The 14248-nt window shown below is 49.2% G+C and overlaps 1 protein-coding gene across 3 annotated transcripts in view; it reads right to left on the minus strand.

Annotated features, from left to right (window-relative positions):
• Positions 1 to 14248, minus strand: part of R3HDM2 (R3H domain containing 2) — a 57019-nt gene that overhangs the window by 16436 nt on the left and 26335 nt on the right. For all 3 annotated transcript variants that reach the window (XM_050715938.1, XM_035570261.2, XM_050715937.1), the window contains 9 exons: positions 8652 to 8847; positions 7454 to 7495; positions 5673 to 5759; positions 4978 to 5104; positions 3731 to 3809; positions 2956 to 3015; positions 1758 to 1898; positions 1274 to 1382; positions 457 to 552 (listed from right to left, as the gene is read on the minus strand). In XM_050715938.1, coding sequence (XP_050571895.1) covers positions 457 to 552; positions 1274 to 1382; positions 1758 to 1898; positions 2956 to 3015; positions 3731 to 3809; positions 4978 to 5104; positions 5673 to 5759; positions 7454 to 7495; positions 8652 to 8816 — 906 coding nt within the window. In that variant the 5' untranslated portion in view covers positions 8817 to 8847. The remainder of the gene's footprint in view (positions 1 to 456; positions 553 to 1273; positions 1383 to 1757; positions 1899 to 2955; positions 3016 to 3730; positions 3810 to 4977; positions 5105 to 5672; positions 5760 to 7453; positions 7496 to 8651; positions 8848 to 14248) is intronic.

The raw sequence follows: 14248 nt of genomic DNA on the forward strand, positions 1-14248 counted from the left end.
GTAAAGGCACAGAGCCCTGCCAGACACTCTAGGGCGAGCACTGCTTGCTCAAGAGGTCAAAGCAGCAGTACTGGAGAGAAGCTGGGATAGAAGGCTGCTGCTCCTGTCAGGTTCATTGATTGACTTGTTAGTCATTCCAGAAATGCCACTGCTTTAGCTTATAATCTTGCTGGACAGCAAGGAGCAAACCTGCTTCCTCTGTCAGTCCCCACACTTCTACTGCCAGGTGAAACAGGCAATTTAGGGAAGGAGCAGACTGGGGAGTGCAGGTGTGGCTCCTCTTTCTCAATGTCCTAGGTATCTTCGTTAGGAGCTGGAATTCACTGGTAGGTACCAGGAACAGGGTGAAATTTGTAGAAAAGGCAACGCCGAGATCTGACCTTTTAGAATATTCAAGGACACGTTCTGCTATAAAGTTCCAGGAAGGTACCTGGCAAGTGAGTCATCCAAGCTTACCTCTCGTGCAAATATCCGCTCCCTGACCCGCTGATACTCTTCCTCTCGCTCTTCTATAGATTTGCTCCTTCTCCCATCCTGCAAGGGGAGTCTGATCTGAAGGGACAAACACAGCTCAGTGGGTCAGCAGTTGCCAATGGGAGCAGAGGGTGTAGTCAGCTGCTGATACTTCTACATAGCAGCGTAAGTGGATGTGGATTGTGGAGTACGTGCATGATGCCTGGATGCAGTGACACAGCCCTTGCCTTTGAACATACCTCCTGGACACCTATGTCTAGGGATGAACGTCCTGGAAGACTCAGTGCATTCCACCTCCTGTATCACAACAACCTCCCTCCTGATGCAGAGGACTGGCAGTGCTGCTGAGCGCAAAAACTACAGCGTTTCACTTTGCTGATGGTTTCCTTCCAGCAGCACTGCGAGGTCCTGATGACTTCACAGCTTGACTTGCTGCAAGCCCCAGTGAGGGATGGGAAAGACACTTCGCAATGCTCAGCTCTGGGACCTTTCCAAGGAAACCTTAGCAAAAGGTTTCACCTTAAAGTCTGGCCCAGCCACCAGTCAATATTCAGGATATAGAAAGGTACCCCACATAGAACTCCCACAAATTCTTCCCGTTTTTTCACAGTATTTTGTCAAGTTTTCAGAATATATCTAGATGCTGCTGTTTGGGTAGCGTTCTGCTGCTGTTTGGGTAGAGAAGCTTCTATCAAAGGTTTCTGCAGGACACCCAAGACGAGTTTACAGTCATCCTCATCTTAGAAAAGTCTAATCTGACTTTCACACAGTGTGCAGGTAACTCATTGCCATCCCTTACCTGATTATCATCTCGGTCCATGCTGGTATCATCTCGTTTTAGGATAAACCTCTGCGGGAACTCTGCATTCTTCTCATCTTTGATGTGCTCAGAGAACCTCTGCTCAGGGCTGCAGGAAGAACCAGCTGTTATTAGAAGGGTGAAAATGGGTGTAGAACTGTCTCCATAAAACCACTGCCTTGTAGGGAGCGGGGAACAGATTTGTTGTGTTAAATCTCCTCTGTCTAACAGCAATGAGAGCCCCTAACCCTTCTCTGAGAACTAAAGAGAGCTGGAAAGGGCTTGCAGATACATACACTGGGGACTGGAAGTGAAGGATTCTTTGGGCCCTTCCAGAGAAGGAACAAGCCCTTCTTATGGAGGCATTAAATGTGGTGCAAAATTCATTCTGCTCCGGACCATGCCAGGGCTCTTGTAGCGAATGGAAGGGCAAGGGCAAGGGCAAGGAGTGCTAGCCCACTTGTCCTCTCTCCCTCCCCCTTACATGCGTGTGTTACTCGTCTTGTTGATAATGACCGCCTTCCCGGTTTGGTCAACGTTATGGTCCATGCCGAAGTAGGCAGCTACCCGGTGCAGCAGCATCCTGTGGTACGAGGTCATCTGAGGGAACTTCTTAAACTGATTGCTGAGAACAGGGAAGAAAGCAGTACAATTTACAAGGTTTTGAAACAGACAATGATAATCAGACACCAAAACAGAGAGGGAAAGGAGAGGCCACAGAGGCCTTGAGCAGATCCCAGATCAGATCGCGCCACCCATTTGAAGCAGACGGCACTCAAGCACTGCTTCTTACACTGAGCATCAACGTGGGCTTACAGCTCTCTGCCAGACAGAACTGGGCTGATTCAAGGTCTCAAGCTGAACAGGCCATTTCTGAAACCAGACCAACTTTTGCAGAAATGCACATGCTTATTTCTAAGCAGAAACGGGAGCCAGGATTAGTATGTACAGTGACTTTTCTGATCCTATTAGACAAAGAATTCTGCAAGCCCTCCTGCAGACACCTATTCTATTGTAGCTTGAATATTATGTTCAGTTTTGGGCCCCTCAGCAAAAGAAAAATATTGAGTTACTCAAGTATGTGCAGAGAACAACAATGAAGCTGGTGAAGGGACTAGAAAATAAGACTTACAAGGACTGACTGAGGGAACTGAAGGTGTTTAGTCTGGAGAAGAGGAGGCTGAGGGAAGACCCTATTGCTCTCTACAACCACCTGAAAGGAGGTTGCAGTGAGGAGGGTATCGGTCTCTTTTCTCAGGTGACAAGTGATAGGATGCGAGGAAACAGTCTTGAGTTGCACCAGGGAAGGTTCAGATTGGCTATTAAGAAGAATTTCTTCATGGAGAGGGTCGTCAAGCATTGGAATGGGCTGCCCAGGGAAGTGGTGGAGACTTCATTCTTGGGGGCATTTAAGAGGTGTGTGGATAGGGCACTAAGGGACATGATTTAGTGATGGAACTCGACAGGTCTGGTTGATGGTTGGACTTGATATCTCAAAGATCTTTTGCAACTTAGATGATTCCATGATTCTATTCTATTCCACATTCATGGGCGAGGGGAGGTGGAAGATGTCTGAGAGAACACTGTGTCCAAAAGACAGACTCTTCTCTCCTAGGTGACCAAGCTCCTCAACTGCAAGTTACAAACCTCTTTTGCTTGACACAAACTTGAAGATCACTTACTTGTTATCACTAATAAATTCCAGAATCTCCTGTTCTAACTTTAGCAGCATCATTCTATCCCTGTCAAAAAAAAAGGAAAAAGTCACCTTTAGAGATAGTGAAGCACAGCTTCCTCTGCGTGGTACCCGCCAGGAGCAAGCAACAGTATTAACTGAGCTTCACACGTCCTCCACAGCAATGAACTAAAAAGCTCTGTATTTTTGCCTACATAGTAAATTAATTGCCAGATTTTTTTTCCAGTTTAAAGTTCTTGTTTTGCTAATAATTTTTTGTGCTTGGCTTTTGGTAATACCGAATCCCTGCTCTGCTGGAAGCTCCAGTGGTAGAGACTCCAGCTTTGCTACTCTTATGCCAGCGTTCAGCTTGATGATGTTTATTACTGACATGGGAGCAGTTCCTTTGGAGGCTAATATTTGGCAGTCATTTTTGTAAAGGGTTTTAAGGCAATTCAGATTACTTCCTGATTGCATTCAAACAAATTCCTCTTCCTCTTTCTCTGTCTCCATAATATATGGGCAGATTTTGATTGACTGCAGTACATGAAGTTGCAGTTGTGTTTTTTGTTTCCACACTGCTCCGGCACGACTCTCTGAATTCCAAAAAGTAAAACACACTTTCAAGTACTTTCCATAGTCGCTGCTTCCCTCTCCTCCCAAGATACATGCAGACATACCCACAAACACCATGAGTTTAGGGTCAATCAGAGAAGCATTGGTCACCAGGTACTCCCTCCCTTCATTCCATCAGCAAGTTCTTTTACTGACTAGGGACCTACCTCGGGTTTTTTTTCAGTGTATTTACTAAAAATTCATGTAAATCTATTCCAGTGGAGTCTGTGTATTCCTGGCTGGAATCTGAAACAACAATAGCAGCAGAACAAATTAACAAAACACTGCAGTAGAAGAATAGGTTGAAGGGAAGAGGTACATGTCTCAGCAATGACTCACTACATGCACGAGGATGATGTCCCCACACGGCTGCTGCAGGAAATTCAGCCTCATTACCAGCACTGACCATTCACAGCAGGCAGTGAGGAAGAAAGGCCCATCCTGTTACCGCACTGATTGGGTTGGGACCTGCATCACCTTGGCTAAAGTCCAGCTTCTAGCACAGACTCTGAACGCAACCTTGAGGTCAAGTCTCTTGATCTGAGAAATGGGGACTGCATTCCTTGCCTCTGTGGGCAGCAGGAGGACCAGAAAGCTATGTACAGGGCACTACGAGCACAAGACCCCATTAGGAGGATGCCAAAGAGACGGAGAACACAGTTCACGAAGGGAAACCATGCCCCTGAAGCCTGTTCAGAGCACATTCCAACCACTCAGAGCACATTCAGGATAGTCCAGACAATTACAGGAGGCCCCTGCAAGTGTAATGTACTGTGCTTTTGTAGAAATACACAACTTCCGCACCTTTGATTCTGCAAGCTACTTAACTGGAGAGCCCCGCTGGCTCGGTTCTTACCCTTTCCTCACACCCTTTTTAATTTTAGAAGTAACTGCAGAAAAAAACAGTAAAACAGTAACAGTATCTGCACCAGTGCAGACACGCTCTCTGTGCAAGGATTTAAGGTGCAATTTGCTCACCAGATCAAATGTGCATCTTTTAGCCATTTCTGTGCCCCAAAATCAAACATGCAGGATCATACGGCACAAACTTAGCTCACCTCCTTGCAACCTCACATCTTGGCACCGGTGGCAGGTTTTCAGAAAATCAAAACTAAACTGAAACCAGGAGCCTATGCAGTGGCTCTTCCTAGTTTTGCACCTGCACATCTAAAAAGCCACCAGATCACTCTAAAGGCACAGGAAGCCTGCAAGTCTGTTGGGGCACATGACAATCTAGAGAAACCCTCGCCCTCCCTCACCACGCTTTGCTCCAGAAAGGATGTGATAAAGATGACACGTTCCTGTACAGTCATTAGCAGAGATAACCCCTCTGCTTCCAGCGACTGTACCCCCAGCCAGCAGAATCCCCAAAGCGGGTAAGACCAGACTCGCTCTGTCCATAAAAGCACCTGACCTCGAGACAGCATCTTCCTTGGTGCCTTGTCTTTATTCTTGTCTTTTTCTTCTTTCTCAGCCCCATCTTTCGTGGACTTTTCCTCTTCCTTGTCAGAGGGGCAGCTAACGTGCAACTGAATGATGTCCTGGAACAAAACAAACCAGGCTGGTCTGAGTCACTTGGACCCTCCCTGGAATCACTGCCATGGTTAGAGATGTTGGCAGCTGAGAAAGGCATCAGGGAAAGGCAGGAGTTTCAGGTAGCAGATCCAAGATATTTCATAATTAGCCCAGTTCTGAGAGCAGACAAAGCAGTCTCTCTCTCCCCATCCTCCTCCCAACGAGAAGCTTTCAGCAGGATCTGATGGGACTCAACAGCATTTCCCACTGCTGAAAACCTGCCTTGCCTGGATCAGCTCAGGATCTAAGTCACGTGCTTCCCTGCTCGAGGCTGATAAAACTCTATTACACTTTGGGCTCAGGAGTACCCGAGGTGAGTTAGGTCTTGCACCATTACAAGTGATTCCTTGTAAGAGAAGGATTGTGACTATGCATACAAGCAGTGCTCATGAGCACGACCGCTTCCTTCAAAACCTGGGAACTTGTGGGAACTTCTTGGCTCTCAGAGGTACAAGTCCAGTGTAAGACATCGCCTCCAGCATGAAGGGGATTTTCTGGGCTTCTACAATCCAGTTTGCCTGATTTTAGGCCTACCTGGGACTCCAGCAGGCCATCTACAAATGGGCTAGATGATTCTTCACATACAGCCAAACTTCTGACCAGCTTAAGCTTTGAATTAGACTGGAAAAGGAAAAGAAAGAGTACAGTTAAGACATCTAAGTCAGACAGCACACTTAAAAGTTCATGCTGCTGCATTACAAAGCCACTCCTGCAGTCAGTGTTGATTAAACTGCTGAAATGGAGGAGTACTAAACCAGGTCCTTGCAACGAACAGGAACATGCACGTGCTTGGAGCCCTAGAGTGAACCAGCTATTTTGTTCCTTCGGTCTGTGATTAGGATTTGAACCGAGCAACTTTTAGGTGGGAAAGCCTTAATTCATGCATTCGTTGGCCTCTTCAGCCAGAGCAATCCCAGCTTCTCCCCTCCTTGCCGGATAAGAATCAAAACCATTCAGAAAAGATACAGCTGAAACCAACTATCTCCTTTTCTAAGATGCGAAGTGAGATTTGTTACTGTTCTTAATTACAAGGCTGTCATCCCATTTACATCTTGCCTGTCTGACCTGATGCCTTCGGTTATTTTGGGTAATATAGTAGTGTTTTGAGAAAATGATTAAAATTAAACCTGCACTTTCTGGACTGTTGGCAAGTTGACTCACTTGGGTGACAAACGGGAAAAAACATTATCGTTCAGTCACACGGAAACCCAGGCAGGATCGGCAATATGGGGAAAGGCCTGAGGTGCACAGACACATTCTGCCTTATGCATGGAAGAGGCAGGAACTGGAATCGCAGCGTGTTTGTGTGCTGCACAGAGTCCTGGCTTCTAAGACCAAACAGAACCACTAGAATACTTTTTCTGCACACCCTGTAGGTCATAAAAGCAGCACATTGCTTTCATACATTACCTTAATTAAAACCAGACATAACCATTACTACAAATTTAACTGGTCTCCCCTCTCTCCCATGCCTCAATGCATAACATGTCTTCATTTGGGTTTGAATTTTGGGAAAGAGGGGAAAAAAAAAAGGAGAAAGAGGAAGAAGAGAGACCTTCACCCTCCCAATCACAGTTTTAAAATCAAGCCCTGAACAACCTCATAGCTGACCCTGTTTTGACTTGGAGGTTGCTCTAGATGAATCCTAGCTGGACTAGATGGATGGCTGAATTATGCTATGTTTTATAATTGCCAGTTCTGGAAAATTCATGGCCACTTTTGATAACCTGGCTCAGTAGTTATTATTGAATTCAAATTTTGCAAATAAAAACTGGGGTTAATACTAGGAAAGCTAAAGAATATAAAGAACCCAATGGCTGCATTTTACCCCCAGATTTTGCCTTAAAAAACATTCTACAACAATGGTGTCCTGGTGCTTGTTACTAGCAAAAATTTCAGATGCTAACTTGCATGTGGCATCACTGTAAGAGCAAATGCAGTATTCCCTGAAGAAACGGGGCTCTAGGTGAAACCAGGCAGTTACACTTTAACTCTTTTCTCAACAAGAGGGTGTAACAGGCAAGTGTGCTGCCCTGTCCCTCCGATGAAATCTCCGGATTTCCTTTCTGGCATTTCAGAGTCTGAGGAGGGCACTGGTGTGGTCATTAGGAGCAGCAAACAGTTCCTCCATGGGTAAGTGTGTGTTAAAGAGGAGCACTCATGCTCCGGTGGGTGCAAAGGCACCGTCCTGAACCATCATGTGCTGTGTGTTGATTATGAAGACTGAGAAGACTTGAGAGAACTGTTTTAGGGCTGGGATCATGGCTTGGCTCAGAATGGACAGAGCAAGAAAGGGATGGCAGCATATCCCATACCTTGGCTCTTTTTCTGGCATGTCCATGACTTGATGTCCGCCTCTGTAGAGAAAGAATAGAGAAGGCAAGAAGCTTAATCTGAATGCATACAGAAAAGGTATTTGTTGTTTGAGGCAGCACAACATTGAGCATGTAAAATGACTCTGAAGAACATCTCTATCCGGCAGCAGTGGCAGGTTGTGCAAACGGGAAGACCTGGAGAGCTGAGCTGTCCTGTCAGCCCCCAGGTGAGCAAAACCTGCTTAAGAAACTTCAGGTGGCTCAGCCCCAAGTGGATCTGTTTCTGGAAGAACTGGCACAACAGAATGATCACAGGACACATGTGTGAAGGTGCACGACGCAATTCTAAGTGGAAAAATTAGGAGTCTTCTACCAGTCCTGAGACGGGAAGGAGACTTTAGCATGCTGGATCATGATGGAGATGCTGCTGCTCTGATTCAGACTGAGTAATTGGTTACCGCTGCCTTCTAAGGAACCTTTCCCCACTATCACAAAGCGACCAAAGTCAGGCTCTTTCTGAGCCTCACTGGTGCCTGTCCAAACAGTGGCTGACCAAACCTGGCAGCAGCCACCAGCTTTAAATGCAGAAGCATTCAGCAGGTTGGGGAGAGTGAGCATTTCTTCAAGCTCCACACTAAGCTGACTAAGCTGAAAGAACATGTGACAGGACAGCAAAGCAGCAGGGAAGAGTGCCAGCACTCTCCAAAGAATGCTTGCACAGTTTCTGTTTTTTTTTTTTTTTTCCTTGCTGAAATGAAACCCCAAAACATTCATTTCCTATTTGGGCATTTTTTAGCAGCAGCAAAGCAATGGCCAAGCAGCATTCCTGAAACTGAGCTCTCACTGGGATGCCTCCACTTCACATTAAGTCATTAAATCATCTTTAGGTCAAAGAAAGGAGGTTTTAGACAAGGGGCTGGAGTCTGGGGACTGAGTACAGTGCCCTCAGGAGCAGACCAGTCTCATTTTCTCTCTGGCTCCAAGAACATTTAAATTATTCCATCCAAAGCAGAATGGATTCAGTCAAAGAGAGCAGCCTGTGAAATACACCGTCTGTACAGCGTGGTATCACCTTGGGACACGGTAGTAGAGGCTCAGGCCCCGTTCAGAAGGGGTAGAAACTGGCTTGTGTTTGCCACTAAAGGGGTCACAGCTCTGCAAGCTGTCAGAGGAGATCGCCCCCGGTCTGCATGCTTACCTGAGATTCCTGACGCACGCTGATCTCCTCCCCATCCTTCTCCACCTCCTCCTTGCTCAGTGACCTGGATACACATTTCGTTTTGTTCACAGATTCCTCGACCACTTTTTTTTCGGACTCCTTCATTATTTCCAGAGACTCCTGTGTTGTGTTGCTATTTGACATCTTCAGAGCCCTACAACGTAGCAGTGGGCACCTGCCAGAAGAGGTGACAGAACGGGTAGAAGGGGGTCAGGCGGTGGAGAGGTTTCCATTATAGCGCTAACTCTTGCACATACAGGTTGTAACTTTCTTGTAACTCATCTGGTGTACTTCAAACCGAGCATCCTAATGACAGCCCCCCCATTCATCCCCTGGGAGGCAGCCCCTGCTTCAAGGAGACCTTGCAGGAGCTCCACTATTTTTCCCAGGACTCTGAAGACATCAGCAGGGCTGAACAAAGACCCTGAGATACGCAGAGGTCCCTACCCTGCCCTTTAAGTTCTTTGATGTGAGGGAGAGGCTAAGGGTAGAGCTCCTGCTAACGAACACGCAGAAGCAGGGAATCCAGAAGGTGAAATAAACTCAAGCAATGGGAGGACGGGTGCTCTGTCCCAGGACAAACAACAACAACAACAAATCGGCATTCTTTTTTCCAAATCCCAGCCCAGTCCGTCTTGCAATTAGTCGCATCTTCAGTGAGAAAACAGCCTTGTACCGAAGAGATAACTCTGGTTCTTCCTGGGAAACAAAGTGACACCTGATGTCTTCTAACTGCCTGTGGTTAGCTACTTCAGGCAAAGTGGGAGCCAACGTTAAGAGGAAAACATAATGCTTCCTAACGAAGTTATGGTTAATTGCATCCCTTTGATTAGCAGGAGCACAGCCAGCCCCTGCAAGGAGTGAGCAGAAGCAGACAAGGCGGGTGCTCCTGCCTGATGGCAGCGTTATCAGGAGGAACGGACACGACACACACCCGCTCCTCACATCAGCTCCAGCACCGAGAACCACGCTTGCGGAGACGGTGACAGCGCAGGGCCCAGCGCCCGTGGGGTGACAGATGAAGGGGCTGGGAAAGGGAAAGTAGAAGGCAGGCCCCCTGACACAGGACTCCAGAAAGGAAAGTAGAAGCCTAAATTTCAGAGAGGCTCAAACAAAAGGCCTGGGCGCTGGAGAACACAGCTGATGTTTATCAACTTGTTTTATTAATTGCTTTGGCAGAACAAGGCTGAAAGAGCCTCAGATTTCACAAAGATTTATTAACTCTTGGCTCCACACGGGAACTGCTAATATTCATTAACTAATTCAACCTCACTGCCTTTTAATTTGTGGGAATGCTGAACATAAAACATGTTTTACTTTTAGTGCAGCTACTGGAATAATTTCCAGTTCCAGCCACTGAAAGCTGGAATGCAAGTGACTGCTTTGAGCTCACGGATTCCTAGGGGGATTGGAAACCAACCCCTTTAGGCATCCGGGGCAGATGCCGTCATGGATGACACCGCCACACGTCACAGGCAAACCCGCATGGCAGAAACCACAGCATCGTCCGGCGAGAGCACCTGGGAATCCTCGGCCCTGGATCCCGTGCTCGATCTAAGTGAGAAGATGCGACAGGACACTGAGAAATGGAGGAAGCCGCAGGCGCCTGAGCCTTCTTTCACACCTACTATCGCCGATGTCAGGCTTATGATGAGCTAAAGGCTCATCGTTGCTCCAGCAGTAAGACTCATCGCTGTCAGCTCAGAGTCGCAGGTGGGAGAACGGGGAAAGGAAAAAGTTACTTAACCCAAGGCTGTGATGAGTCGGCAGCACCTTCAGGGTGTGTGGGAAGAAACCCTGGTGACCCCAAAAGATGGATGGAAAAGGGTGCAGGGAAAGCAAGGAATGGCGCAGGGCTGAAGCTGATGAGGTTGCACTGTCTGCTTTATGTACAGGGATCGGGCATTTCAAGGCAGACACCTACCTGCAGGAGGCTGACTGGGGATACCACGGGCACGATTACGGCAAGGGGACACATCCCCACCCTGTAATAAAATGAGCTATTTCTCACTAGCCTAGAAATAATCGTTGGAAGATCCCAGCCATTATTCACATGCATCCATTTCAGAGCAGAAAGTTGACGAAAAGCACGCCGTTAACTCCACAAGCAACTTTCTATGCCGAACATCTGAAAGTGCTGAGGACACCAGGGGCCGGAAAGCTCCCTCTTCACCTGTGCGACACGTGTAAGCAAAAATAACTGGGCAAGACTCCCGGGCCCGCTGCGGCGCTGAGCCAGGCTGCTTCAGCCCCGTGTCGCATCGCTGCCTGAAGTGCCCAACTCAAGCTGAAGCCTCCTGACAGAAACCAGCAGCCACCCATGGCTGGTGCAGAAAAGCGTAGCGACCGGCTGCTGATGTTAGCCCGGCAGGAGTGTTCTGCAAACAGCCCTTCTGGCTGCTGCTGGTTTCTAAGCATAGGCGGGACCCCAAATGCCAGGTCCCTTGTGGGGCTGTGGGGAGGGTGGCAGCCCCTCAGCCTGCCGGGTGAAAGCTGCCCGCTGCAGGTTCTTGTGCTGCACGGATCATTTGTTGCTCCCTGCCCCTTCCTGGCACGGCCCCACGGCACAGGGTATGGCACCACCGCCGATCCCGTTGGCAGACGCCCCTGGAGCAACCCTGCAGGAAGGGGCTTCCCTCTGGAGTTACTCCGTCCTCCTCTAGCTGCGAGGGTCTGCTCTTCGCCCCGAGCATGGCCAGGAGAAACCGCCAGCATCTGCAGCAAGCAGAGCGTGAGGACGGGGAGCCCCCGCCTGAGGGCACCGCTCTCTGCTGCCATGCCTCTGACAGAAACTGGGGCAGAAGAGGAAAAGGAGCGCTTGCTTGACGGGCACGTCAGCCTCCCCGTGCAGGGCAAAAAGTAGGATTGCTACCCTGGACTTTCGGAGACCCAACTTCGACCTCTTCCGGGACCTACTTGGGGGTATCTCATGGGCTAGATTGCTAGAAGGCAAGGGTGCTTGTGAGAGCTGGGCTACATTTAAACAGCTCTTCTTCCAAGCTCAGGATCGGTGCATCCCTAAGAGCAGGAAATTGGGGAAGGGGGGCAGGAGACCTGCGTGGATGAACAAGGAGCTCATAGACAAGATCAGAAGGAAGAGGAAGGTCTATGAAATGTAGAAAAAGGGCCTGTCCTCTTGGGAGGAGTATAGGAATGTTGTCAGGGCCTGCAGGGACGCAACGAGGAAGGCTAAAGCCCAGCTGGAGATGAAGCTTGCAAAAGAGATAAAGGATAATACGAAGATTTTTTTTTAAGTATGTAAACAGTAAAAGGAAGACTAGGGATAATGTGGGTCCCTTGCTGAACGAGGGGGGTGTCCAGGTAATGGGGGATGCTGAGAAGGTGGAGATACTGAATGCCTTCTTTGCTTCGGTCTTGGCTTCAAAGACTGCCCCCCAGGATTCCTGGACCCTGGAGGGAGGAGAAAGAGGCTGGGAAATGGAGAGCTCCCCTCTGTTTGAGGGAGTGGTTCAAAAGCATCTGAGTGGGATCAACGCACACAAATCCATGGGTCCCGATGGGATGCATCCACGTGTGCTGAGGGAGCTGGTGGAGGTGATCGCTGAACCGCTATCATCTTTGAATGGTCTTGGAGAACAGGAGAGGTGTCTGAAGACTGGAGGATAGCCAATGTCACTCCAGTCTTCAAAAAGGGCAAGAAGGAGGATCCGGGAAACTACAGGCCAGTCAGTCTCACCTCTGTCCCTGGAAAGGTGATGGAACAGCTTGCTCTGGATGCCATCTCCAAGCAATTGGAAGAGAAGAAGGTTATGAGTAGTCAGCATGGACTCACCAAGGGGAAATCGTGCTCGACCAACCTCGTTGCCTTCTATGATGGCATCACCAGCTGGGTAGACTGGGGGGAGAGCAGTGGATGCTGCTAGCAAAGCTGAGAAAGTGTAGGATAGACGAGTGGACAGTAAGGTGGGTTAAGAACTGGCTGACTGGCTGAGCTCAGAGGGTGGTGATCGGCAATGCAGAGTCCGGCTGGAGACCTGTGACAAGTGGTGTTCCCCAGGGGTCGGTGCTGGGTCCGGTCTTGTTCAACATCTTCATCGACAACCTTGAGGGAATAGTGTCCACCCTCAGCAAGTACGCCGATGCTACAAAGCTGGGGGGAGTGGCCGACACACCAGAAGGCTGTGCTGCCATTCAGTGAGACCTGGACAGGCTGGAGAGCTGGGCAAGGAAGTAACCAAATGAGGTTTAATAAGAGCAAGTGTAGAGTCCTGCACCTGGGAAGGAACAACCAGACGTATCAGTACAGGCTGGGGGATGACCTGCTGGAGAGGAGCTCTGAGGAGAAGGACCTGGGGGTCCTGGTAGACAACAGGTTGACCATGAGCCAGCAGTGTGCCCTGGTGGCCAAGAGGACCAATGAGATCCTGGCGTGCATTGGAAGGAGCATGGCCAGCAGGTCAAGGGAGGTGATCCTCCCCCTCTACTCTGCCCTGGTCAGGCCTCACCTGGAGTACTGTGTCCGGTTCTGGGCTCCCCGGCACAAAAAAGACAGGGATCTCCTGGAAAGAGTCCAGCAGAGGGCAACAAAGATGATACAGGGCCTAGAGCATCTCCCCTGTGAGGAAAGGCTGAGGGACCTGGGTCTGTTCAGCCTGGAGAAAAGAAGACTGAGAGGGGATGTTATCAATGTTTATAAACATGTGAAGCGTGGGAGACAGAGGGATTTGGCCAACCTCTTTTCAGTGGGTTGTGGGGACAGGACAAGGGGCAATGGCCACAAAATGGAGCACAGGAAGTTCCGCGCCAACACGCGAAAGAACTTCTTCATGGTGAGGGTGACGGAGTGCTGGAACAGGCTGCCCAGGGAGGTTGTGGGGTCTCCTTCTCTGGAGATATTCAAGACCCATCTGGAGGCCTACAGGGGCAACCTGCTCTAGGGAACCTGCTTTGGCAGGGGGGTTGGACCTGGTGATCTCTTGAGGTCCCTTCCAATCCCTACAATTCTGTGATTCCGTAATTTCTACCCCCACATCGGGCACCTCAGAAGGTGCTCAGAATTCATGAAGGGCAACAGGATCTTTTCTCGTCATACTGCAATGCAACTTCAGCATCACAAGGGAAAAAAATCATCAGTTTTCCTCACCCCAAAAGAAGACTCAGAGACACTGAATAGATATTTGTACGCTGCCCCCTCCCAAGAAACCTTCTGTCCCTGACAGCAGTGCTCCAAAAATTCAAGGAAGAGGTGTTGCGTGCTGCTAGTGCTTCTCAATTGCAATGCCTGCAAGAAGAGGTTTCCTTTCTGTGTGAATGAATCAGCCCTGCTCCCCCAGGACAGCCGTGGGACGCAGCGAGGGGGCGGCAGACACGAGCTGCAGCGACAGACAGCAGCTTGCAGGGGAAGGGGAAGTTCAGAGGGCTTGGTGGGGTGGGCGGGACAGAGCCGAGCTTCGCCAGGGAGATGAAAAGATTACGTAGATGCAGCATCAGGGAAGCCACAAAATCTGGGTCAGAGCAGAGACCAACAGAGCCACAGAAGGCGAGCGAGCTGCCGCCAGGTTTTGCTTGGGGTCTGGCGGCTGGCAGAGCCGGCAGGTGAGTCGCGGTGGCGAGCA

Source organism: Cygnus atratus, chromosome 29 (genome assembly GCF_013377495.2).
Source record: "Cygnus atratus isolate AKBS03 ecotype Queensland, Australia chromosome 29, CAtr_DNAZoo_HiC_assembly, whole genome shotgun sequence".
NCBI lineage: Eukaryota > Metazoa > Chordata > Aves > Anseriformes > Anatidae > Cygnus > Cygnus atratus.